The sequence below is a fragment of the Paralichthys olivaceus genome, chromosome 12 (assembly GCF_024713975.1).
Source record: "Paralichthys olivaceus isolate ysfri-2021 chromosome 12, ASM2471397v2, whole genome shotgun sequence".
Taxonomy (NCBI): domain Eukaryota; kingdom Metazoa; phylum Chordata; class Actinopteri; order Pleuronectiformes; family Paralichthyidae; genus Paralichthys; species Paralichthys olivaceus.
This window is the reverse complement of record NC_091104.1, coordinates 23,926,266-23,952,645: the sequence shown is the minus strand read 5'-3', so window position 1 is coordinate 23,952,645 and position 26,380 is coordinate 23,926,266. Positions and strand designations below refer to the sequence as shown.

Below are 26,380 nucleotides of genomic sequence, written 5' to 3'. Positions count from 1 at the left end.
GACTGGTTCATCTTACTCAGTTCTCCCCTACAGTGTATTTAAATGTGTAGCTTGTTTCCACATAGACTTGAAGTGTAAAGCGGCTGCGCTCTGCTCCACAACATCCATTCAGAGAAACAAACTGTTGAAGTACAGCACCTAAACACAACTAACTGCTCTGTCCATGGTCCTGAAACAATGTGTCTAATTTAGTAGTTTAAAATTATATTCTGAAAGTTAGTAGCCTTCGTCAGACGTGGTTTTAACGTTAGCTCCAACTGTGTAAACAAGCCTACACAGGGCTGTTGTCAAGGTGAAGAAAACAAGTCAGGATAGGGTTCGAGAGGTTTGTGAATGAGCTCCACCAAGTTAGATATCTAACGTCATGTAAAGTTGTTCAGCTCGCGAACTATTTGGCTTGACTACGTTACTGTGAGTAACTTCAGTAATAATGTTTTATTAGATTATTGTTTCAGAAATAACGTTAGTGCAGCTGCTGCAGTGTGAAACTTGTTGAGCTGGACTTTATTTATGAATGAACACTTTACCTACCAGGTATAGACCTGTTTTCATAACTTGCTAACAATTAAAGCAAATTATTGCACATGATGCATTACATTATATATCCAATACTTTTAATGTGAAAGAACTCCATACTGCACACTCATTGTCTTTATAGTACACTGTTTAATCCCAAACCATATTCAAATACATTGTTGAATATCCACAGAATATAAGGACATAGACTTTGTTTGAAAGTAACACTTATCTCTGCAATAATGCCATAACTTTATGTTTCCTGTCATTTTATTAGGGACGGACGAACCTGAGGAACACAGCTGTGCTGACCGTGTTCTGTCTCTTATGGCAAAAAAAGAAAAGACAACACTTTGTATCTAAAATGTATCAAATCATATAGAAATTGAATCAATATTATTATCATGTTGACAAGCCTGAAGCTGCCAATCTCCACCATGTTGCTGCTGCCACAGTGGATTCTGAGGACATCATGTGTCGAGGTGCTTCATGAAATGAAAAAAAGTCACATTAAAGGATGTTTTATGCTGAAATCATTGTCAGATCTGTAGATATTAAGGAACAGAGGAGAAACACGATTATTTACAGATACTATACAATACAATACTTTTGACACATGTAATATCAGCTGTGTTAAGCAGTCAAGACTGGCACTTACAGTTTATTCTGTGTTCAGCAGGTGGAAGCACCACAGATTTCAGCCAAACTGATGTACTAAAATAAATAAACATTGTACAAATATATAAAATGTCTTTCTACCACATCTGTAATATTCAAGGGTGATACTATCTCACAGTGCTGTTGATAACAGTCCACTTCAAGTCCCTCAACTTCTCTCAGTGTTAAAACAGATACATATATAATAAATATGAGCGCTGTTTACAACAGTGGTGTGCGGAGATTATAATCACATCTGCACTGAGTCTAATTCACTGTGAATTCTATAACAGGCAAAAAAAAAGAGGTTGTAATAGTAATGGCGGTTATACAAGTCTGTATCACATGCAACTTACACATGCAGCTTATTAATATGAACTCATTAAAATTACAATTAAATGACAAAACACAAGCCTTTAATAAAAGTAGTTAACTTGCTTCAAACTGTTCATTAGACGTGTTAAATAAACGGTAAGTTACCACAATAACATCAAAAACCACTTGAGGCTTGTAATTATATGTAGTGTGATAATGATAATAGATACATCAATAGGTTTTCTTGTTGTAAAGTTTCAGGGTAACTTACCTCTGCTCGGTTCGATGTTACGACTTCGACCATCCCAGCAACAACACCGCAGCGCTAGCCGGTTAGCAGTCGCGGGTAGCATTTAGCCTAGCTCCTTAGCCTGAGCTAACCAGGTAAAGATAAGCTCTATGGGAGTGGCTCAGTTGTCAGTCTTCACTCGGCCCACCCAGCGTCCACTCGCGCTCCTCCTCTTTGCCCATTTATGGGTTAACCAGGAACTAGGAGGAGTCAGACACCGGCAAGATGGCGCTGGGTGAAACGCCCACTGCGAGCCTCATTTTCGCTCTTCAGAAACCCACGGGTGACGTCACGGACACTACGCCCATCTTTATATACAGTCTCTGGTTTTAACGTGAGCTCCAAGTGTGTGAACACACCTACACAGGGCTGTTGTCAAGGTGGAGAGAACAAGTCAGGATAGGGTTCGAGAGGTTTAGATACAAAGGTAAAGAGATTATGATTTGAAAGAAACTCTTTTAAATCTGAAAAACTAAATTGCTATTGAGCAATTACATGTGAGCACTGGGTGTAAATGACTATATGTGGACACACCCAAGCAGAGTCATAGTCAAGATTTGAAAAACAATCTTCAGGTGGGAGTTACTTAGATTTACTTCCACACCAGATCTGTTGATATTTACATGAAACAAATTAACTTAGTGTTTGAATCATTAGATGAGAATAAAACAGGAGCAGCTGACCTACTGGAAAACAAAGCTTCTGACAGGACATGTAGGAGACTTCATCATGGTAGTGGACGGTGTTCTGGTTCACAGATTTGGAGGACAGCGCCATCTCTTGGATACCTGATGTTACTACATATTCTCATGTAAAGTGGACATAATCAATTCTAAGCAGCTCAAAGTTAATAACTGACTCATTCTTATGCGTTTACTAAGATAAATATACAGTAAGACAATAAATATGTTTCTACACAACCAAATATGACTAATGAATACTTGTTAAGAAGAAAATCTAAAGTATAAATATTTGATCTAAAGCTGAAATCGATGTACATGATGTTGCACAGAGTGTGTGTGTGTGTGTGTGTGTGTGTGTGTGTGTCAGTAGTAGCCTGCTTCTCCTTCAGTGTCTAAAGATTTTTTAAATGTATTTAACATTAAATAACTTGACATTGTAACAAATAAATATTGAACATCTTTCTATCTAACTCGACTCTCTTTAGTTAAGAAGTCAGTCTCTACATATGTGTTGCCAGTGAGTGACAGTGGTGATGTTTGATGAGGAAGCAGCTCTTTGTGGATCGACGTGTGTGGCTCTTAAAAGAGCCTTTTAGCAGGATGAACATGTTTCACAGTGAGGACAGCTCACTTCTTCTTGGCTGCTGTCTTCTTCACTTTGGGTTTGGCAGCCTTCTTCGCGGGGGCTTTCTTGGCTGCAGGAGCCTTTTTCGCCACCTTCTTGGGGCTCTTGACTGCCACCTTCTTAGGGCTCTTGGCCACCTTCTTGGGGCTCTTGGCTGCTTTCTTGGCCGCTGCGGGTTTCGTCGCCTTCTTCGGGGACTTTTTAGCGGCTGCTGGCTTCTTGGCTGCCGCTGCTTTGGCCTTTTTGGCCGCAACGGGTTTCTTGGCGGCGGGCTTCTTTACTTTGGGAGCAGCCTTCTTGACCGGCTTCTTCACCTTGGGCTCCACCTTCTTGTTGATCTTGAACGAGCCGGAGGCCCCGGTTCCCTTGGTCTGGACCAGAGTCCCCTTGATCACCAGGCCCTTGATGGCGGTGTTGACGCGGGACTTGTTCTTCTCCACATCGTAGCCTCCGGCAGCCAGAGCCTTCTTGAGGGCGGCCGCTGACACGCCGCTCCGCTCCTTGGACGCGGACACGGCTTCGATGATGATCTCCCTGACGCTGGGGCCGACCTTCTTCGGTTTCACAACCTTCTTCTTGGCCGCTTTGGCCGGGGCGGGGGCTGGAGCTGGAGGGACTTCTGCCATCTTTGTCTCTGAGTTTAGATCAACGAGGAACTGTCGGAATGAGTGACCGGACTGATGAAGAGTCCCGATCGGTAGGCGGTACTTGAACACACCATGAGAACCGTGGAGACTCAATCCAGCCGTGACTCCTGTGTGCAGTGTGAACGCCGAGACACTTGTGTTTTCTCTTCACTGATAAACGAGTGAAACATCAGTGGGTGAGCGGTGCTGGAGGCTGACAGTGAGGAAGCAGGTAGCGGACTTGTGTGTCTTCATACTGAAGACATGAAGAGCTCTGATGCTCTCTGCATTTTGTCGGTGGAGCCTCCAAACCTCACCCGTTCACCGCGGTGAGCAGCGCTGCTCGGCGGCTTTTCCCACTCGTTTCTCTCCTAAAATGACTTGAAAAGCACCACAGCTCCACCAACATCCGTCTCCCAGCTGCTCCACATGTTTGTTCAGAGAGACCGAGTCAAAACAAGCAGCTGCTGATGATCCTTTGGAAGAAAGTCAGGTTATTGTGCAGGCACCAAACACACCGCTGATGGCCGAGGCTCATGGTGAAGTGGAGCCAGACTTTCTGTCAGAGCCGTGAACGTTTCATGCTGAGGATGCTGGAGAGTCATTCTATCATTAGAGCTACATTTCATGTCCATGGGTTGGATTAGTCAAGTTTACTAAATATTCACTTTAAACTATGATCACATTAATATTGGGCCACATTTCTCTTTCATTTAATACAAAAAGTCAACAGGTTCCATCATTTATTAGAAAATGTGTATGATATACTGGAATTTGCAGTTTTTGCTATTGTTCGATTTCGTAAAAACTTTTGTTCTTCATTTTAAAGATACAAGTGTTTGTATAGTATGTTCATCATTATTTATGAAAAATAATCATTAAACAATGACAAAGGTTTATCAAAAACTAGTTGTCTCATACATTAAATTATTCCCTTTGTGTGTTTCTGTCAAGCTGTCAGTTTGATAGCTATTGATCTATAGATCAAATAGTCTCAGACTTTTATAGCCAGTAACATATTCATATTACAAATGAAGACCTCAGTCTCAACAAACACTCTGTGTATCCAGAATATACACACGTGTGCAGTCTGAGTTTGTGTAGATTGCTGTGGGTAAATTAGCCTGTAAACATGAATTTTTATCCATTTAAACATACTTAATTTACCTAGTACTTTATAAACAAACAATATAAAACAAAGGGTTTTCCATGATATCTACAATAAAACAAGATCAATATGCCTCATCCCTCCTCTCACCCCATCCAAGCTCAGAGCAAAACCACAACAACAGTGTTTTGTTCATCTCAGTTTTAAACTCATGACACAAAGGTAGGAAAGCAAAGACACAGTTGAAAAGATATCAATAAATCTGCCTGCTTTGTGGTCAAGACCAAACAATATTTCCAAGCTTTATTAGTAGATGACTTCTACTTTTCTACGCATTGTGTGTATTTCTAACTTGTCATTACCCCTTCCACTGTATTTGTTTCATGACACTATTATCTTATAAATGTGACTCTTGTACTTTACTCTTCCATTAGCAGGAGCTGCAGATGTTAACATTTAAATCAAGTGTAGTGTGCAGTCTGGGTTAAAGTCAAGTTTTGACCAAGGTGTTTACATCATAGTGAGCAACAACTCAAACCTATGACTAACTGGAAGACACAGGAATAGACTAATGTATCATTTTTGTTGTATATTATTTCCAACCTTGGCAATGGCCCTGCATCGATGTGTTCACACACTCTGAGATAAAATCCAAACCACATCTCAGAAATTCGACACATTTTCAGAGTTTGATTTTAAACTACTAAATTGAACACATTGTTTCAGGGACATGTACAAAGACAAACAGTTACATTGTCAATCGGTCTTATTCATCATGAGATTGTCATATATTTGTTCTCATTTTAACCCTCCTATTGTCCTTGGGGTCATTTTGACACCATTACATATTTAACATATCTAAATTATAAAAACAAAATAGTTAACTTCATTTTTTGGCTTCACATTTGATTCATGATTTATTGTCAATGACCTGGATGCATAGTGTACGCCCAGGACCCAGGCTGTTTTAGATGTGTAGAAAAAAACATATTTGAAGTATCAATGTTTTACACATATTTATATTGGTTGTTTAGATGATATCGAGGTCACCATAACATCTACTTTTCTAATCATTAAAACTCTTCCCTCTGCTTTGGAGCCTAATCTACCGACCATAACTGTAGTGTGAGAACCACTGATGGTTCATCAGACATGGGGAGACATGCACAGCAGCTTTCTGAACCATTTCCCTCGGTGCTCTATGTGCTTTGTGTTATACTTCTCTAATCAGTCCTAATGTAACTCTTATCTGTAACCAAGCTTGTTACAGACTCTATTCCTACTTGACGGGAACGTGCTACAGTTCTACTGTTCCACAAAACTGGTCAAGTGTCAGACCTTAATATCTACAGTCCTACATCCAACCTCTGCTCCTGTGGGGGCGCTAGTGCACCATAGACTTTATTATCAGCGGAACCACAGAGGAGGAATACGTCCACCTCTGTCTTCTAGCACGTCCTCATGCTAGCTATGAATAGCTGTGATTCCCGCGGATCACACTATTGACTAGCTCTCATCTGACTGAAGAGAAATGTCTGGACGAGGAAAGGGAGGAAAAGGTCTCGGTAAAGGAGGCGCAAAGCGTCACCGCAAAGTTCTCCGTGATAACATTCAGGGAATCACCAAGCCCGCCATCCGCCGCCTGGCTCGCCGTGGCGGAGTGAAGCGTATCTCCGGTCTGATCTACGAGGAGACCCGCGGCGTGTTGAAGGTTTTCCTGGAGAATGTCATCCGCGATGCTGTCACCTACACCGAGCACGCCAAGAGGAAGACCGTGACCGCCATGGACGTGGTGTATGCTCTGAAGAGACAGGGCCGCACTCTGTACGGCTTCGGTGGATAAACTCACTTTCAACAGCTCAACAACACAACGGCTCTTTTAAGAGCCACACACTGAGTCAATGAGAGCTCACATCCTCTGTTCAACACTCATCACTAGTTCTTCCAGAGAACCACAATCAATCATGGTCTGATCACTGATGAAAACATTATCAACCATGAATAATCAACCATATATAAACCAGGTTAGCACAATAATGAAAGCAATTAGATTCAGTTTCTCTCTGTAGTGAGTTTCCAACCAACATGTATAAAAACACAACATTCATATCTACATTTACACCTTAACTCTAATATGGATATTGAACCTTCACTACCTCAGATTGGTAAAGTATCATGTGACTGTCCAGAAAGAGGATGCAGACTGGACACCAGTCATACGATGGGTGGTGGAGTGGAACTTGATTCATTTCTTAAAACCCACAGATCCTGCTGTACTCCATGAAATAATATATGTTTCGTTTTTCTGAATCGAAAACGGTTTTTATTTAACCAGCTGTAATCCTCCTTGACTTCAGCAGTACTTTTCTATAAGAACACTCTGCACTCAGAGGGCTGTGTTGTTCCTCCCCAACAACCTTAGCATGTCTTTCTAACCCAGACGCTGTTTGAAGTAACAATACTGGAGATATCAATGTCCTGACTTTCAATGTGTGAAATATCTAATGTTTTTCTTCACTCATTTTAAATGATTGAATCATCTAAATAAGTTAACAAATTATCTGATCAACAGAACCAATAAATCCATTATCATTAGCAGACTCATCACACAATATGTTTTCTTGACACAAACTTAGAGCAGTGGAAAAATATATCAATGTCCAGTTCATGTCTCTAATCATATATTTATTGTCATGTCCATTCACACTGAGTTATTCACAGAATTCACTCCTTGTGATGTGATTTGTGGAAAAATACTGCAACAAGAAAACATTCCTGTAAAGTGGCTATTTGAGTGTTGGTGCACATGTTGTTGGAGTCAGGACAGTTTGTCTCTATAGAGAAAGTGTGTGGCTCTTAAAAGAGCCGTTGGTTTGATGTGATGTCTCCAGAGTGGTTTACTTGGAGCTGGTGTACTTGGTCACGGCCTTGGTGCCCTCAGACACGGCGTGTTTAGCCAGCTCACCGGGCAGCAGCAGGCGGACGGCGGTCTGAATCTCCCTGGAGGTGATGGTGGAGCGCTTGTTGTAATGAGCCAGACGAGAGGCCTCACCGGCGATGCGCTCGAAGATGTCGCTCACGAAGGAGTTCATGATGCCCATGGCCTTGGAGGAGATCCCAGTGTCGGGGTGGACCTGCTTCAGCACCTTGTACACGTAGATGGCGTAGCTCTCCTTCCTGCTCTTTCTCCTCTTCTTTCCGCCCTTACCGGGGGCCTTCGTCACCGCTTTCTTGGAGCCCTTCTTGGGCGCGGACTTCGCTGGTTCAGGCATCGTCACGATATTATTCGATCAAATGAATGAAGTCGTCAGAGAACAGGCTGTATTTGAACACAACACATGTAAAGTTGCTGTGCTGTTCCCTCTCTGTGATTGGCTGAATGTTGATCTTCAGTGTACCAGCAGTGGGCGTGTCTCCATGTCCAGAGTCCATTATTCTGCTGCTGACAGAGGTTGAACTGTAGAGATGAACTGGAACATTTGGGGGGTTAAGAAATGCATGATGTCTGAAACTATATATGTTCTTATTATTGATGTTAGTATCACATTAGTATCATTTCAAACTATCTGAACTAAAGCGACCTGATAAACACACTGCTCTAAATATTAAGGGAACACTTGATCGTCACAGTAAAACACCAAGTCAGTTAAACTTCAGGTTTATTAATCTGTTCATTTAGATTGAACTGAATATAATTATTGTCTTCATTATAACAACCAGTCTGACGGAGCTTAAATGTGATGGTTACACAAGTCTTCCTGGTCTCCCTACTGTCTCTAATCACTCTCTCTTTCCCCCCCCACCTCTCCTCTCTCCCCCATTTTCCTGCAAGAGGTTAATGAGGGAGTCTCTTCTCTACATTCAACTAAGTGCTACTCATTGTGGGATCTGTTGAGTTTCTATCTAAATGTTAAAGTATTGATCTTTTTATTCAATAGTTTGAACAAAATTCAATACATGTTATTTTAGTTTATTTTTTTCCCTGATGTTTTTTTTTTTTTTATAATTTAATTTTGTAACCTTGTTTAGATACATGCTATACAAATTAAGTTGTTATGTTTGTGCATATTGGTGAAAAAAAATCTAATCAAACCAAAAAGGAAAAATATGTTTCATGCAGTTGCCGGGTTTATATACCAATGATAACTAATGTAAGTCAGGCTCATTCATGTGTCTGTGGTAATTGACATCAATATTTCTAGTTTAGTTGTTTACATGTGTATGTTTACACATCCTGTTGTTCCTTCACATCAAGAGATTCAACTATCCTACATTGAACACTCACGTTACACTGAGATCATATTTCTGTACATTTTCAGATGTTGTTAAGATGGCGTCGCAGGTGGCAGCAGGTGAGGCTGGTGAACATCACATCCAGCACCTGGACCATCAGCATCAGTGTGCTCTTCCCACTTTTCTTCCCCCTCTACACCAGAGATGTCAAACTCAAGCATTTTATATGTCTATCTTATCTTGGCCCGTCGGTGCACAATGTCAGGCTAGACGCACACAGAGCGAGTGCTCCTCTCCACTCACTCGCAGCGTATTCGGTGATATTATATTATTTTTCCAGCGTTGCAGAGATCCCAGTGCCTGCCCAATCAAGTTCAGTGTGTCTCTCAGGAAACTCTCTCTCTCTCTCTTTTTCCTTCAGTCTTTCTCTCTCCATCTCACTCTGGCCAGAGAGCCAGGCGGAGTGCACAGCCAGAGCCTGTGTGCTGCTGTCTGTACACCGTCAAGTTCCCCCACACGCTTTTCTCTGTGATGAAGATAAATAAAACCCACACAGGAGTCTTCTCCGTGATGCACACCTTCACTCCATCTTGAGGGTTTCCACAGCAGAGTATCTAACTCCAAACATTAATGAACTGACAGCCTAGAACAGATGCCAAACATCTGGCACATGTAAATAAAAGAAGAATGTAGTCGACCTAAATATGTTTTCTTTTGCAATATATCCAATATCCTGTCTATCCTGTTTGATAAAGGTTGACAGAAGAGATCCTTGTCCTGCTTTGTTGTTTATGTGTCTGTTTGTTGAGAGCAATGGTATGCTTACACAGTTAGTTATTACACATTCATTGTTTACACACTGTTGATTATTCCAATCTCCACATTAAACACACTCTCCCTTTGTTTCCATCAGTGATCAGACCCTGATTGATTGTTGTTCTCTGGAAGAACTAGTGATGAGTGTTGAGCAGAGGATGTGAGCTCTCATTGACTCAGTGTGTGGCTCTTAAAAGAGCCGTTGTGTTGTTGAGCTGTTGAAAGTGAGTTTATCCACCGAAGCCGTACAGAGTGCGGCCCTGTCTCTTCAGAGCATACACCACGTCCATGGCGGTCACGGTCTTCCTCTTGGCGTGCTCGGTGTAGGTGACAGCATCGCGGATGACATTCTCCAGGAAAACCTTCAACACGCCGCGGGTCTCCTCGTAGATCAAACCGGAGATACGCTTCACTCCGCCACGGCGAGCCAGGCGGCGGATGGCGGGCTTGGTGATTCCCTGAATGTTATCACGGAGAACTTTGCGGTGACGCTTTGCGCCTCCTTTACCGAGACCTTTTCCTCCCTTTCCTCGTCCAGACATTTCTCTTCAGTCAGATGAGAGCTAGTCAATAGTATGATCCGCGAGAATCACAGCTATTCATAGCCTGCATGAGGACGTGCTAGAAGACAGAGGAGTACTAGTTCCGCCTCCATCTTCGCTGATAATAAACTCTTTGGTGCGCTAGCGCCCCCACAGGACTTTGGATGTAGGACGGTAGATATTAAGGTTTCATTTAAACAGTAACAATACGAGAATCAACTGTAGGTTCTGAAGTCATATCAGATGAAAGACCAGAGGAGAGGAAGTGTTGATGACAAGCTTCGACTATTGAGAATCTGTCTGTAATTTCACCAGCTACCAACCAGATGCTGGTTAACATTTGTGTTGCAGCAGGTCAGTTTGTCCACACTACCAGCCACTCTGGCAGATAATAAACCACCACTTCAAGATCTCGTCCGGTTAGTTGGCAGGAATAATATTTGAAAGGGAATCTCTGAGAGCAAGTAACTTTGCCTTTAACACAGCTTCCTGCCTTGTCTGTCACTTTTCTTTCTGTTTCTTTCCGTAGTTCTAAACATTTGGGTTTGTGTGTGCAAGTTCAACTTATACAAACTAATACAGCCAGCCAAGTTCTCCAGAATTCTTTATCCTGGATAAAGCTGGACACACACAGACCATTTTAATTAAGTAACAGTGATTGGTATGAGTTTTTAAAGAAAGCCATGGTGTTCCAAACGTTAATGTTTGCAGGTACACAATGTTGACTGGTCACCTGTTCCTGAACAATGCAAGATACATGCAACTCCCCCAGAGCCTCAGATCAACACATTCAAGAGCAGCCACATCTGCCCCTGGACACAAGCAACAACCAGCTCCCAGAACAATCACAACCAGTCTGTGTCGAATGCAACAAGCATTATACTGCTACAGAATGATTACAGAGAGAACTAATAAAAGAGGATATGTGAATAACTAGACATTAGTTCAATGATGTTCAATGTCTATATCATATGTCAGAACAAGAGCAAGAGTGTGATTCAAACAGTGAGTGGGTTTAATTACATGTACAGTGAAACCAATTGAATCTATTAATTGTCCAGACATCACACGTGATGGTGATGGTCACCCCACTGTGTATGTACAAAGCAGTGGGGGGGTCCTGTCAGCATGACCCAGTGCAGCCTCTCCAGTAGAGTCTTTGATTCTCTCTTTCCAGAGGGAGGACCGCTGTGGAGGGAATCGAACACAGAGCACACTTACAGAGACAAGCTGCTGGAAATCAGGACCGGTACACTGTCACTAAGCAAACCAAGCTTCAATCAAGAAGCTTAAATCTAAATGAGCGAGAGTTGTGCACTGATTAAGTGTTGCAATCTCTGTCTGTGTTACAGCAGGACAAGATATATAATGTCCTCTATTCTACACATTCATCTTTCAAATACGTCTTCACTGTCGAAGCCTGGTGGCTGCATTACCCACAATCCAACTCAAATGCCAATTGTTATGCTACAAGCAGCTAAGGCTAATAATGGTTCTGCATGCTTCATGGCTGCACGTTGCATTGCAGCGAGGGAGGTAAGGTCAGTGGAATAAGCAGATAATGACCCTGATGATGAAGTAGAGGCAGCTGTACCACAGTGATGGATCGAAACAGGAAAGGAACAGTCAGCAATTTGGGAAATGCTTGTGTTCTTACTACACAAGAAGATCTGTGGTGAGATGAAGATGAACCCTAAACATCAGACAATATCAGAGTAATGGAACAGAATCAGGAAGTGAAACAAGCTTGATAACCTTAAACCACTGTTATTTAACTGTGTTATAGACACACCTGGCACTCACACTACTCCAGTGTTTAAGAGACGCTAAAATGATGATTTAGACACACACAACCGCTTTCTGATTTGTGGTTAAAAAATTAAAACAACTGCTTACATGAATAAGAGATGAGATTGTATTCAAGCGATCTGCTACAATCCTACAACTAACAATCAAAGACTTCCTGTTCCAGCACGTGCATCACCCTTGTATACGAGTTGTCACATGATATGTGTTTTCATGCTTGTTAGTATTGATGGGGGATTAAAACTAATACGGAGAGAAATATTGGTGTGAACAAAAATCGTTTTAATTTGAAAACCCTTTTTTCAAAGCTCCATGGGATCCTCTAAGAATATTGATGTCATGTTTCAAATGAATTGATTGGTCAGTGAGTGGAACTTTTATACAGGTTGATCTCTTATCTCCAATTTAACCTGCTCCAGAGCAGGTTAGCCGTTCAGCATAAGTTACCATGGTGATTTACACCGATAAGATGTGAACAAGCTTTGTATGACTGGAAAACCTGAATTTATCCTGAATTTATCGCGATAAGAGCAGGTTTGGCCTCGTAGTACAGGCCCTGGTCATAGATCCCCCAACTGACAATCTTGGTTATCTTTTCCTTTCATTCCTCATCCATGTGTATTTTGCTCCAGCACTAGATTCAGTTTTAGTCTGACAGTGTGTCACTCTCTTGGCATTTGGTTTATGTCAAGAGCCCCCTGTCTTGTGTCAGTCCATTTGTTTTTACCTGCGTAGCCCTGTAGGCTGAAAGCTCTGCGGTCTCTGACGGACTGTAATCCAACCCTGGCAGCCTCCGTATCACTCACTGCAGCAAGGTCCAGTTTAGCAGAAATGACCTATCCTATGTGATTCACATGATACCTTTAGAAGGGATTCACTCATTAGAAGGGACACTATGTTGTCCATATTATACTCTGAATAGATACATTGTAACTAGACTTAACTATATTAAATGAGTAGTCCGAAGCTTTTCAAAATTATCTCTATCTCCAGCAATATACTCATATGAATAAAACAATGTTTTTATGGAACATGGATCATTGTGATATAGCATCATCACCATCCCACAAAAAATCCGATATCTAGTGCAAATTTCATATTTTTTAATCAGTAAGACAAAAAACCTAAGAACCCCTAGTGAAAAGACTCAAGGCATTTTAAACAAGTGGTTTATCAAATGTGTAGTACTTCAATCATTTCTACTGTGACACAACTTATGTCCGTAACACGGTTGACAAAGTAAATACTTTGAATGTTTATTTTAATTTAAATATTTTAAAAGTCATGAGAGATTGAGCTTGCCAAATGATGGATTTAGCACACAATGGGGATATATTATGGGAACAACTAAACTATTTAGCAAAGAAAGCTAAAGTTTTTGGTTGATATGATGTGTAGTCCAATCATGCAATGACTCATTTACCAAATCTGACAGCAGGAAAAACAACCAAATGCAGTATATCATACACATTTTCTAATAAATGATGGAACCTGTTGACTTTTTGTATTAAATGAAAGAGAAATGTGGCCCAATATTAATGTGATCATAGTTTGAAGTGAATATTTAGTCAAATTGACTAATCCAACCCATGGACATGAAATGTAGCTCTAATGATAGAATGACTCTCCAGCATCCTCAGCATGAAACGTTCACGGCTCTGATAGAAAGTCTGGCTCCACTTCACCATGAGCCTCGGCCATCAGCGGTGTGTTTGCTGCCTGCACAATAACCTGACTTTCTTCCAAAGGATCATCAGCAGGTGCTTGTTTTGACTCGGTCTCTCTGAACAAACATGTGGAGCAGCTGGGAGACGGATGTTGGTGGAGCTGTGGTGCTTTTCAAGTCATTTTAGGAGAGAAACGAGTGGGAAAAGCCGCCGAGCAGCGCTGCTCACCGCGGTGAACGGGTGAGGTTTGGAGGCTCCACCGACAAAATGCAGAGAGCATCAGAGCTCTTCATGTCTTCAATATGAAGACACACAAGTCCGCTACCTGCTTCCTCACTGTCAGCCTCCAGCACCGCTCACCCACTGATGTTTCACTCGTTTATCAGTGAAGAGAAAACACAAGTGTCTCGGCGTTCACACTGCACACAGGAGCCACGGCTGGATTGAGTCTCCACGGTTCTCATGGTGTGTTCAAGTACCGCCTCCCGATCGGGATTACTCATCAGTTCGGTCACTCACTCCGATAGTTCCTCGTTGATCTAAACACAGAGACAAAGATGGCAGAAGTCCCTCCAGCTCCAGCCCCCGCCCCGGCCAAAGCGGCCAAGAAGAAGGTTGTGAAACCGAAGAAGGTCGGCCCCAGCGTCAGGGAGATCATCATCGAAGCCGTGTCCGCGTCCAAGGAGCGGAGCGGCGTGTCAGCGGCCGCCCTCAAGAAGGCTCTGGCTGCCGGAGGCTACGATGTGGAGAAGAACAAGTCCCGCGTCAACACCGCCATCAAGGGCCTGGTGATCAAGGGGACCCTGGTCCAGACCAAGGGAACCGGGGCCTCCGGCTCATTCAAGATCAACAAGAAGGTGGAGCCCAAGGTGAAGAAGCCGGTCAAGAAGGCCGCTCTCAAAGTGAAGAAGCCCGCCGCCAAGAAACCCCTAGCGGCTAAAAAGGCCAAAGCAGCGGCAGCCAAGAAGCCAGCAGCCGCTAAAAAGTCCCCGAAGAAGGCGACGAAACCCGCAGCGGCCAAGAAAGCAGCCAAGAGCCCCAAGAAGGTGGCGAAGAGCCCTAAGAAGGTGGCAGTCAAGAGCCCCAAGAAGGTGGCGAAAAAGGCTCCTGCAGCCAAGAAAGCCCCCGCGAAGAAGGCTGCCAAACCCAAAGTGAAGAAGACAGCAGCCAAGAAGAAGTGAGCTGTCCTCACTGTGAAACATGTTCATCCTGCTAAAAGGCTCTTTTAAGAGCCACACACGTCGATCCACAAAGAGCTGCTTCCTCATCAAACATCACCACTGTCACTCACTGGCAACACATATGTAGAGACTGACTTCTTAACTAAAGAGAGTCGAGTTAGATAGAAACATGTTCAATATTTATTTGTTACAATGTCAAGTTATTTAATGTCAAATACATCAAATACATTTAAAATATCTTTAGACACTGAAGGAGAAGCAGACTACTACTGACACACACACACACACACACACACACACACACACACACACACTGTGCAACATCATGTACATCGATTTCAGCTTTACATCATATATTTATAATTTAGATTTTCTTCTTAACAATTATTAATTTGTCATATTTGGTTGTGTAGAAACATATTTATTGTCTTACTGTATATTTATCTTAGTAAACGCATAAGAATGAGTCAGTTATTGACTTTGAGCCACTTAGAATTGACGATGTCCACTTTGCATGAGAATATGTAGTAACATCCGGATTCCAAGAGATGGCGCTGCACTACAATGTGTGAACCAGAACAGCGTCCACTACCATGATGAAGTCTCCTACATGTCCTGTCAGAAGCTTTGTTTTCCAGTAGGTCAGCTGCTCCTGTTTTATTCTCATCTCATGATTCAAACACTAAGTTAATTTGTTTCATGTAAATATCAACAGATCTTGTGTGGAAGTAAATCTAAGTAACTCCCACCTGAAGATTGTTTTTCAAATCTTGACTATGACTCTAGTTGGGTGTGTCCACATATAGTCATTTACACCCAGTGCTCACTTGCTCATAGCAATTACATGCTAAAAAGCAATTTATTTTTTTCAGAATTAACAGATAGTTTTTTTTCAAATCATAATAATTTTACCTTTGTATCTAAACCTCTCGAACCCTATCCTGACTTGTTTTCTCGACCTTGACAACAGCCCTGTGTAGGTGTGTTCACAACTTTCAGAATATCATTTTAAACTACTAAATTAGACACATTGTTTCAGGACCATGGACAGAGCAGTTAGTTGTGTTTAGGTGCTGCACTTCAACAGTTTGTTTCTCTGAATGGATGTTGTGGAGCAGAGCGCAGCCGCTTTACACTTCAAGTCTATGTGGAAACAGGCTACACATTTAAATACACACGTAGGGGAGAACAGAGTAAGAGGAGCCAGCCCCTGTAGCTAGATAACCATTAAAAAAGTCATCATGTGACCACAAAATAAGGAAGTGTAGTCAACATTACTCATTCCATCTTTGATTCAAGCACATGGAGAGAGTGGTAAGCTAACCAGAGAGAAAACAAAGTGATGATTGTCATGCTAGGTTAATTTATCATTTCACTTTCAACAAGTATCTTAATTCAAATAGATGTTTTAGAAATGATAACATGATTATTGAAGTCAGTGTAAGCTACAAAACAAGTTATTTAACTTTAACTGATCATGTTGATGTGAGTTACTTTGTGAAACAGTTTTGTCCAAATGGTGGTTGTGGAGTGATACGAGCCAGTGATGAGGGGGTTAATTAATCCAATGGACAGTCATTGCTCACTGCAGTTACAAACACACACAGACATGCACACGTATACAAACTCTTTCTGTGTCACTGTTACATGTTCATGTTGATGTTTGATCAATGTGTCACAATGCTAATTTAATGGATACCTTGTTAGCCAATGTTAAGTTGAAGTCAAACAAACATGTTTTACGTACACAAAAGTACATGTACACATGCATTATTTGTGTAGCTGACACACAAAGGTCAGAGTTTAATCCTTCCCCAAAATGTTTAGGTAACATGTTGAACAAACATGTTCTGGCCTTTTTTAAATTGATGACATGGATTCTGTGTAATTTTTGTATCATTTATTAATGTTGCATTATTTACCCATAGAGGACTCAATCACTATGATCATTTAACCCCCACCTTGAAATAATGTGTGTCAAAGTACCAACTTTAGTTTCATGGATCATTGCACTGAAACAATAATACCAAGATGTGTTTTATTTTCCATGGGTACCCACCAACCTGAGGTTTATATAATAACTTCTGTTTGAAACAAATACATTTCTGTTTGTTGAGTAATTGTGTATTTTCCAAGTTGGTGGGGGACATGAGGAGACTTGCTCTTTACCAGAGGTGAGTGTGTGGCTCTTAAAAGAGCCTTTGTGTTGGTGGTTTCCAGCAGCTTCGCTTTACTTGGACTTGGCGGCCTTCTCTGTCTTCTTGGGCAACAGAACAGCCTGGATGTTGGGCAGCACGCCGCCCTGAGCGATGGTCACTCCGCCCAGGAGTTTGTTGAGCTCCTCGTCGTTGCGGACGGCCAGCTGCAGGTGGCGGGGGATGATACGGGTCTTCTTGTTGTCGCGGGCGGCGTTTCCAGCCAGCTCCAGGATCTCAGCGGTCAGGTACTCCAGCACAGCCGCCAGGTAGACGGGGGCGCCGGCACCGACGCGCTGAGCATAGTTGCCTTTACGCAGCAGCCTGTGAACACGACCGACGGGGAACTGGAGCCCAGCGCGGGACGAGCGGGTCTTTGCCTTCGCTCTGGCCTTTCCGCCTGTTTTGCCTCTTCCGGACATTTTCAATTTGTTTCCTGAAACACGTCAAGAGAAACTGCGGAAAACAGCTGGAACCCTCGCTTATATATCGGCGGATCGCGCGGGACCAGACAAGACGCCTCCAGCGGAGCAGGGGAGGTCGTTCTGCACTTTTCTCCAATAAGCAGAGGGGACTCAGGCGGTGGGTCGCTCCTTTGGGCGGAGCTGAGCTCCAGGAGGAGCCTTTCACCAATCAGGACCCGGGGATCTGAAGCCGCGTCACCATTTCCGACTTGCTCCGTCGTTTAAAAGCAGAGTGTCGCTGCTCTACTTCACTTTTTCTCAAGATCAGAGAAAGAAAACATACAATGGCAAGAACCAAGCAGACCGCTCGTAAATCCACCGGAGGCAAAGCCCCCAGGAAGCAGCTGGCCACCAAGGCTGCGCGTAAGAGCGCCCCGGCCACCGGCGGCGTGAAGAAGCCTCACCGTTACAGGCCCGGTACCGTGGCTCTGAGAGAGATCCGTCGCTACCAGAAATCTACGGAGCTGCTGATCCGCAAGCTGCCCTTCCAGCGCCTGGTCAGAGAAATCGCTCAGGATTTCAAGACCGACCTGCGCTTCCAGAGCTCCGCTGTCATGGCTCTGCAGGAGGCCAGCGAGGCTTACCTGGTCGGCCTGTTCGAGGACACCAACCTGTGCGCCATCCACGCCAAGAGGGTGACCATCATGCCCAAGGACATCCAGCTGGCCCGCCGCATCCGCGGAGAGAGAGCTTAAACTGCTACTGCTGCTGCTCCACTCACGATAACAACGGCTCTTTTAAGAGCCACTTCACTGCACTCAAGACAAAACTCCTCCGCTGCTCTCACTAGTCACTGACTGATCATAGATCTAGAAGCTTTCATCACCAAATAATCAACCAATATATGTGATGTTGCTAATGATGTTCATAGTTCAACATTTAATTTATTAATAGACAAATAATGTGAATAAACCATTCACTTTCAATCACACTCTAGATCTGTCAGACCATTTTTTAAATTTACAGACCACACTGATTCTGGACAGACATTCTATTATTGTCTATGTTGATCAGATTAGAGATGGGATTTATGGATCTTTGGAGGGAGCTGAATATTTGGGATCTGGTCATTTCAAAGAGCCATTTAAAAGACTGGCTCATTTTTATATTAATTCACTTTTAAGAAGCCAGCCTGGGTTAATTCATTCTATCCTGGAAATAATCACAGGGAGGAATGATGGGCTGAGATTTGGATCAGACCAATTTTGAACTCAGATTTCCCACCAATATTTCAGTTTGAATTATTCTGAAATATTGATTATGGCTTCATTTGACACGTGTGGACAAGATTTTAAAGTCTGATATGGATTAATTGTAAATATTCCACTGCTATATCCCTCTGAGTTGACAGTAATATCACTATTTACCCTTTGTATAAAGTGTGTGTATGTGTGTAAAACTACTTTGACTTGTGTTATTCATGCAACACCTGCGTCTGCCTGATGTGGAGGCAGAAGTACTGGCACTCTCCACTTCATCGTCAGAGTCGTGCTCTCTCCTCACTGAGATTTTAACAGTGGGGTGTTGAGTTTTAAAATGCCTGTGCAAATTATTTGTGGAGCCAGATTTCAATGAAATTAACTTCTGGCAAATATAGCACTTAGCCTTTCTGTCTGCCTCAAGCGAAAAGTGCATCTAAATGCTGCTCCTTTTCCTTGGGCTCATTTTGCAGAACGACGACGGACGGTCCTCCCCCTCTTTCAGGCTGCTGTTCACTGCACTGCCAACTCAGATGCACTCGCTTTTTTTTTCTTTGTTTTTCACTGAGGCCCTCACATGAAGGGAGCATGCACAACGTGAACTTGTTGCTTAGGTGCTCCTCCCCATGCTCTCTCCGTCTCACTCAGTGGAGGAGCTTGTGTGAGCAACTGTGAACCATAGGTGTGAACTCAGGGAGAGAGAAAAAGAAGAACGGCTCCCAACCAAACGTGACTCGGTTCCCATCGTTCATGTTAATGAGCCAGACAAAAGATTTGGTTCGTTCGTGAACGTCACAACTCTAGATCAGATAACACTGTAAACATCTTTCAACAATCAACTCCTGACATTTCATCCACAGCCATGTGTCAGTACAATAGAGGAACGTTATCAAAAGTTCACTCACACTGTTGATTCAATGATCAATGTAATGAAGGGTGGGGGCAGATCTCGCAAATCTCGAAACAGTAAAAGAGTAAAACAGCATAAGAGTGATTATATATGGTTCACATAAGGAACAGAGGTCAGAAGGTGACTTGACACAGATAACAGATCTGCACCTGAAAGCATGAAATATGTAACAAAATAATCCAATAAATATATACATTGCAATCCATGTTTTTGAAATTACTGGTCTTTATAATGAGATTATTAATGTAAGTGAGCTGCCATTTCAGTGACTGAGGTTACGACAGCAAGACAAACTGTGCAAGACGCCCTTGATCTGATCTTCCAAGATGAGGAAGCAGATAGTGATTTGAAGGAGGATGTGTCAGAGCAGGAGGACAACATGGAGGAAAACTACGATTACAGCCGTTCTGATGACGACATTTATATCTTCTGACATATGACAATAAAAATGAAACAATATTTCCTACTAGTCCTCTTCTGTGCGACCATTATTAATGTACAACTATTGACAACACTGAGAAGCTACAATTTCATGAGCTTCTTTACAAATACAATTATAACCACCAGGGAAAACATCCACCACCTCCTCCCCATGAATAACACACATCACTGATTCTTGAGACATGGGACAAAACACGTCCAACATTGCAACCTGCTAATGGGCTTAAAAATATTTTCAATTGTAGATGGGACTGATAATATAATTTAATCTGCACAGTTATCACTTTCAATTGAATCATTATATCAAATCTATGACACTCACTCTCTTCCCACTGCATCTAAAACAGCAGGTCCACAGAGAAGGGTTCAATCATTAATTTGCAATACAATGGTTACAAATATATATATGCTACACCTTGTTGTTTATGTTAGTGCCTGTTTGTTTAGTCAAATGTTAACTTCCTCATTTAAAGGTTCAGTGTGTAACAAGCTGGTAACATCATATCAAACTTGGTGTTCCTCACTCCCCCCTCCCTTCCTGAGCGTGAGGAGAGCTACGGTGGCCCTCATGCGTCAAAATGCTGGATGACCTCACTGAGCTGACTTCTCTGCAGTGTCTATAGATCGATACATATTGATGAATGTAACCTGTTTATTTTGAATGCAAACTGTAGTTAATAGTTTACATGAAGACAATGTGTTGAAATGCTGTGGTAGTGCTTTATTACTGACATTAGGTAGCTGAATTAGCTGAATGCTAATGCAGGCTAACAATATTGATGCTGGCTAATGTTAGCACACAGGCTCGTATAACAGGGAGATGGCGTTAGCAGGAGACACTTGTCTTCTCTGTTTACGTGCTGAAACACTTGAGTTCTGTACTGAGGTGAGCAAGAGAAGAGGAGGAGATCCTGGAGCTGCAGCAGTGAGGAGGAGGAGAGACTGGACCACTGGGAGCAGATTGAAGCTACAGGTTTGTGTTTTCATGATATGACTACATGGTCTGCTTGATATCAACAAGAACAATACAACACAAGTGTTTTCATACCACAGCTCTGTGTGCACATCTTACTGAATAATGTTACTGTAACATTAGCTGTGCAGTGCACGTCAGCCACTGACTGTAAAACCTCAGAGACACCACTGAACAATTATTATATAAATACTGTATGTTACAGGAATATGTTGTTATTGTTTTGCATATGTGGGATACAAGAAACATTGCAGCCTATAACCCCTAATGACTGACCTTATCATATAACCAACATAATATAGAGCTAATAATAAAGCCTTATCTGAGTTTCTCCTTTGTTTATGTTTTCAGACACTTATTGAGGAGATGAGTGTGGAGCAGCACAGGAGCTGACAGCTACAGACATGGTGACTCACCTCCTGCTGGAGTGTCATGGTGTTCTTATGAACTGTAGAGACTAACCTTTCAGACAGTCAGAAGAAATGCTGTGGTCAAGATCCTGAAAACTGTGAGTCTACCACCGTACTTCTCCCAGTACTGCCCAGAAGTGTTTAACATGTTCACAGGCAGTACCAGGAAGATGTTACGGTGTTAGACCATATTAGAGAGCGTGGGGATGACAACACTTTTACCGCAGCATATCAACATTTTATTTATTATCAACATGGCTCTTTAGGCCAGGGAACCCATCTTGTCATCCCCAGCTGCTGTTTTTGTCCCTCTGAAGGTTTTGTACAGTACCACGTATTCACACACCTATCAAATGTATCTAGTATTACAAAAGCAAAGCCGATATGAGTAAGACTTACAGGGTTTGTATTCCACAAGAATGATGTCTTTGTGTCCACACTCCAGACCAGTTGGTGGCGGTAATGCACGTAACTGTGCATAGCTAAGAGCCAAAAAGCCAGAAGAAGAAGAATCAGTAAATATAGAGACGTGCCTCAGACCGGTTTGTCCTTTAGATGATCTGTAGCAACAACATTTGACATATTGTTAATTTAATCATCAATGTGTTTGCAAGTCATGTGAACACACTGATTGTTAAGAAATGATACATGATCAACAGAACCAATGAATCCATTGTGTGAATGATTCAGAGCGTTGGGACACTGGACAATAAAACTAATTCAATATGAACCATGAGTATTAAATTCAACCATGATTGAATTCACCACAGTTCCAGTATTAGTGTAAAGTGGCTATTTGAGTGTTGGTGCACATGTTGTTCGAGTCAGGACAGTTTGTCTCCATAGAGAAAGTGTGTGGCTCTTAAAAGAGCCGTTGGTTTGATGTCATGTCTCCAGAGTGGTTTACTTGGAGCTGGTGTACTTGGTCACGGCCTTGGTGCCCTCAGACACGGCGTGTTTAGCCAGCTCACCGGGCAGCAGCAGGCGGACGGCGGTCTGAATCTCCCTGGAGGTGATGGTGGAGCGCTTGTTGTAATGAGCCAGACGAGAGGCCTCACCGGCGATGCGCTCGAAGATGTCGCTCACGAAGGAGTTCATGATGCCCATGGCCTTGGAGGAGATCCCAGTGTCGGGGTGGACCTGCTTCAGCACCTTGTACACGTAGATGGCGTAGCTCTCCTTCCTGCTCTTTCTCCTCTTCTTTCCGCCCTTACCGGGGGCCTTCGTCACCGCTTTCTTGGAGCCCTTCTTGGGCGCGGACTTCGCTGGTTCAGGCATCGTCACGATATTATTCGATCAAATGAATGAAGTCGTCAGAGAACAGGCTGTATTTGAACACAACACATGTAAAACTTACTGTGCTGTTCCCTCTCTGTGATTGGCTGAATGTTGATCGTCAGTGTAACAGCAGTGGGCGTGTCTCCATGTCCAGAGTCCATTATTCTGCTGCTGACAGAGGTTGAACTGTAGAGATGAACTGGAACATTTGGGGGGTTAAGAAATGCATGATGTCTGAAACTATATATGTTCTTATTATTGATGTTAGTATCACATTAGTATCATTTCAAACTATCTGAACTAAAGCGACCTGATAAACACACTGCTCTAAATATGAAGGGAACACTTGATCGTCACAGTAAAACACCAAGTCAGTTAAACTTCAGGTTTATTAATCTGTTCATTTAGATTGAACTGAATATAATTATTGTCTTCATGATAACAACCAGTCTGACGGAGCTTAAATGTGATGGTTACACAAGTATTCCTGGTCTCCCTCCCGTCTCTCTCTTTGTGTCCCCAACACCTTAGTTAAGTTGATTCATGTATTTATGGTAATTTACATAAATGTTTACAATGTTGACTGTTGAGTTATTTACTTGTGTACGTTTCCACATGTAACCATTTAGCTTCTTTAGAACAGTAACAATGTGTTGATGCCAGGACATTGATATCTCAAGTATTGTTACTTCAAACTGGGTTAGAAAGACATGCTATTGTTGTTGGGGAGGACCAACACAGCGCTCTGAGTGCAGAGTGTTCTTATAGAAAAGTACTGCTGGGAAGGAGCCATGAAAAGTCAACGAGGATTACAGGTGTAAAATAAAACATTTTCTATTCAGAAAAACAAACATATTTCATGTAGTACAGCAGGATCTGTGGGTTTTAACAAATGAATCAAGTTCCACTCCACCACCCATCGTATGACTGTGGTCCAGTCAGCATCCTCTTTCTGGACAGTCACATAAGAACATGATACTTTACCAATTTGAGGTAGTGATATCTACTCAATATCTATATTAGAGTTAAGGTGTAAATGTAGATGTGAATGTAGTGTTTTTATACATGTTGGATGGAAACTCACTACAGAGAGAAACTGAAACAAAATAAGTTTAATTCACGTGGTAACATGGTTTATATATGGATAATTACTAAGATCACGTTTCCATTAATGATCAGACCCTGATTGATTGTTGTTCTCTGGAAGAACTAGTGATGAGTGTTGAGCAGAGGATGTGAGCTCTCATTGACTCAGTGTGTGGCTCTTAAAAGAGCCGTTGTGTTGTTGAGCTGTTGAAAGTGAGTTTATCCACCGAAGCCGTACAGAGTGCGGCCCTGTCTCTTCAGAGCATACACCACGTCCATGGCGGTCACGGTCTTCCTCTTGGCGTGCTCGGTGTAGGTGACAGCATCGCGGATGACATTCTCCAGGAAAACCTTCAACACGCCGCGGGTCTCCTCGTAGATCAGACCGGAGATACGCTTCACTCCGCCACGGCGAGCCAGGCGGCGGATGGCGGGCTTGGTGATTCCCTGGATGTTATCACGGAGAACTTTGCGGTGACGCTTTGCGCCTCCTTTACCGAGACCTTTTCCTCCCTTTCCTCGTCCAGACATTTCTCTTCAGTCAGATGAGAGCTAGTCAATAGTGTGATCCGCGGGAATCACAGCTATTCATAGGCTGCATGAGGACGTGCTAGAAGACAGAGGAGTACTAGTTCCGCCTCCATCTTCGCTGATAATAAACTCTTTGGTGCACTAGCGCCCCCACAGGACTTTGGATGTAGGACGGTAGATATTAAGGTTTAATTTAAACAGTAACAATACGAGAATCAACTGTAGGTTCTGAAGTCATATCAGATGAAAGACCAGAGGAGAGGAAGTGTTGATGACGAGCTTCGACTATTGAGAATCTGTCTGTAATTCCACCAGCTACCAACCAGATGCTGGTTAACATTTGTGTTGCAGCAGGTCAGTTTGTCCACACTACCAGCCACTCTGGCAAATAATAAACCACCACTTCAGGATCTCGTCCAGTTAGTTGGCAGGAAAAATATTTGAAAGGGAATCTCTGAGAGCAAGTAACTTTGCCTTTAACACAGCTTCCTTCCTTGTCTGTCACTTTTCTTTCTGTTTCTTTCCGTAGTTCTTAACATTTGGGTTTGTGTGTGCAAGTTCAACTTATACAAGCTAATACAGCCAGCCAAGTTCTCCAGAGTTCTTTATCCTGGATAAAGCTGGACACACACACACCATTTTATTTAAGTAACAGTGATTGGTATGAGTTTTTAAAGAAAGCCATGGTGTGCCAAACATTAATGTTTGCAGGTACACAATGTTGACTGGTCACCTGTTCCTGAACAATGCAAGATACATGCAACTCCCCCAGAGCCTCAGATCAACACATTCAAGAGCGGCCACATCTGCCCCTGGACACAAGCAACAACCAGCTCCCAGAACAATCACAACCAGTCTGTGTCGAATGTAACAAGCATTATACTGCTACAGAATGATTACAGAGAGAACTAATAAAAGAGGATATGTGAATAACTAGACATTAGTTCAATGATGTTCAATGTCTATATCATATGTCAGAACAAGAGCAAGAGTGTGATTGAAACAGTGAGTGGGTTTAATTACATGTACAGTGAAACCAATTGAATCTATTAATTGTCCAGACATCACACGTGATGGTGATGGTCACCCCACTGTGCATGTACAAAGCAGTGGGGGGGTCCTGTCAGCATGACCCAGTGCAGCCTCTCCAGTAGAGTCTTTGATTCTCTCTTTCCAGAGGGAGGACCGCTGTGGAGGGAATCAAACACAGAGCACACTTACAGAGACAAGCTGCTGGAAATCAGGACCGGTACACTGTCACTAAGCAAACCAAGCTTCAATCAAGAAGCTTAAATCTAAATGAGCGAGAGTTGTGCACTGATTAAGTGTTGCACTCTCTGTCTGTGTTACAGCAGGACAAGATATATAATGTCCTCTATTCTACACATTCATCTTTCAAATACGTCTTCCCTGTCGAAGCCTGGTGGCTGCATTACCCACAATCCAACTCAAATGCCAATTGTTATGCTACAAGCAGCTAAGGCTAATAATGGTTCTGCATGCTTCATGGCTGCACGTTGCATTGCAGCGAGGGAGGTAAGGTCAGTGGAATAAGCAGATAATGACCCTGATGATGAAGTAGAGGCAGCTGTACCACAGTGATGGATCGAAACAGGAAAAGAACAGTCAGCAATTTGGGAAATGCTTGTGTTCTTACTACACAAGAAGATCTGTGGTGAGCTGAAGATGAACCCTAAACATCATACAATATCAGAGTAATGGAACAGAATCAGGAAGTGAAACAAGCTTGATAACCTCAAACCACTGTTATTTAACTGTGTTATAGACACACCTGGCACTCACACTACTCCAGTGTTTAAGAGACGCTA

General features: G+C 42.6%; 6 protein-coding genes and 1 long non-coding RNA gene across 7 annotated transcripts; 2 read left to right on the top strand and 5 right to left on the bottom strand.

Moving 5' to 3' along the window:
• Positions 1 to 364: 364 nt before the first annotated feature.
• LOC138412280 (uncharacterized) lies at positions 365 to 2,315 on the bottom strand. Its single transcript, XR_011244740.1, has 3 exons — positions 1,760 to 2,315; positions 1,175 to 1,230; positions 365 to 1,001 (listed from the first exon to the last, which is right to left on the bottom strand). It is a non-coding gene; the product is annotated as an uncharacterized lncRNA (long non-coding RNA).
• A 614-nt stretch (positions 2,316 to 2,929) lies between these two features.
• On the bottom strand, positions 2,930 to 3,778 carry LOC138412230 (histone H1-like). Its single transcript, XM_069535657.1, has one exon. The coding sequence runs from the start codon at positions 3,709 to 3,711 to the stop codon at positions 3,088 to 3,090; it is 624 nt and encodes a 207-aa protein (XP_069391758.1). The 5' UTR covers positions 3,712 to 3,778; the 3' UTR covers positions 2,930 to 3,087.
• A 3,938-nt stretch (positions 3,779 to 7,716) lies between these two features.
• On the bottom strand, positions 7,717 to 8,091 carry LOC138412362 (histone H2B). Its single transcript, XM_069536088.1, has one exon. It carries the CDS (start codon positions 8,089 to 8,091, stop codon positions 7,717 to 7,719), a length of 375 nt encoding a protein of 124 aa, XP_069392189.1.
• A 6,289-nt stretch (positions 8,092 to 14,380) lies between these two features.
• On the top strand, positions 14,381 to 15,587 carry LOC138412438 (histone H1-like). The gene has a single exon (XM_069536286.1). The coding sequence runs from the start codon at positions 14,441 to 14,443 to the stop codon at positions 15,062 to 15,064; it is 624 nt and encodes a 207-aa protein (XP_069392387.1). The 5' UTR covers positions 14,381 to 14,440; the 3' UTR covers positions 15,065 to 15,587.
• A 1,298-nt stretch (positions 15,588 to 16,885) lies between these two features.
• On the bottom strand, positions 16,886 to 17,691 carry LOC138412356 (histone H2A). Its single transcript, XM_069536074.1, has one exon. It carries the CDS (start codon positions 17,679 to 17,681, stop codon positions 17,295 to 17,297), a length of 387 nt encoding a protein of 128 aa, XP_069392175.1. The 5' UTR covers positions 17,682 to 17,691; the 3' UTR covers positions 16,886 to 17,294.
• Positions 17,692 to 17,971: 280 nt separating this feature from the next.
• On the top strand, positions 17,972 to 18,654 carry LOC138412245 (histone H3). Its single transcript, XM_069535696.1, has one exon. It carries the CDS (start codon positions 18,008 to 18,010, stop codon positions 18,416 to 18,418), a length of 411 nt encoding a protein of 136 aa, XP_069391797.1. The 5' UTR covers positions 17,972 to 18,007; the 3' UTR covers positions 18,419 to 18,654.
• Positions 18,655 to 22,539: 3,885 nt separating this feature from the next.
• On the bottom strand, positions 22,540 to 22,956 carry LOC138412279 (histone H2B). The gene has a single exon (XM_069535816.1). It carries the CDS (start codon positions 22,932 to 22,934, stop codon positions 22,560 to 22,562), a length of 375 nt encoding a protein of 124 aa, XP_069391917.1. The 5' UTR covers positions 22,935 to 22,956; the 3' UTR covers positions 22,540 to 22,559.
• Positions 22,957 to 26,380: the final 3,424 nt, after the last annotated feature.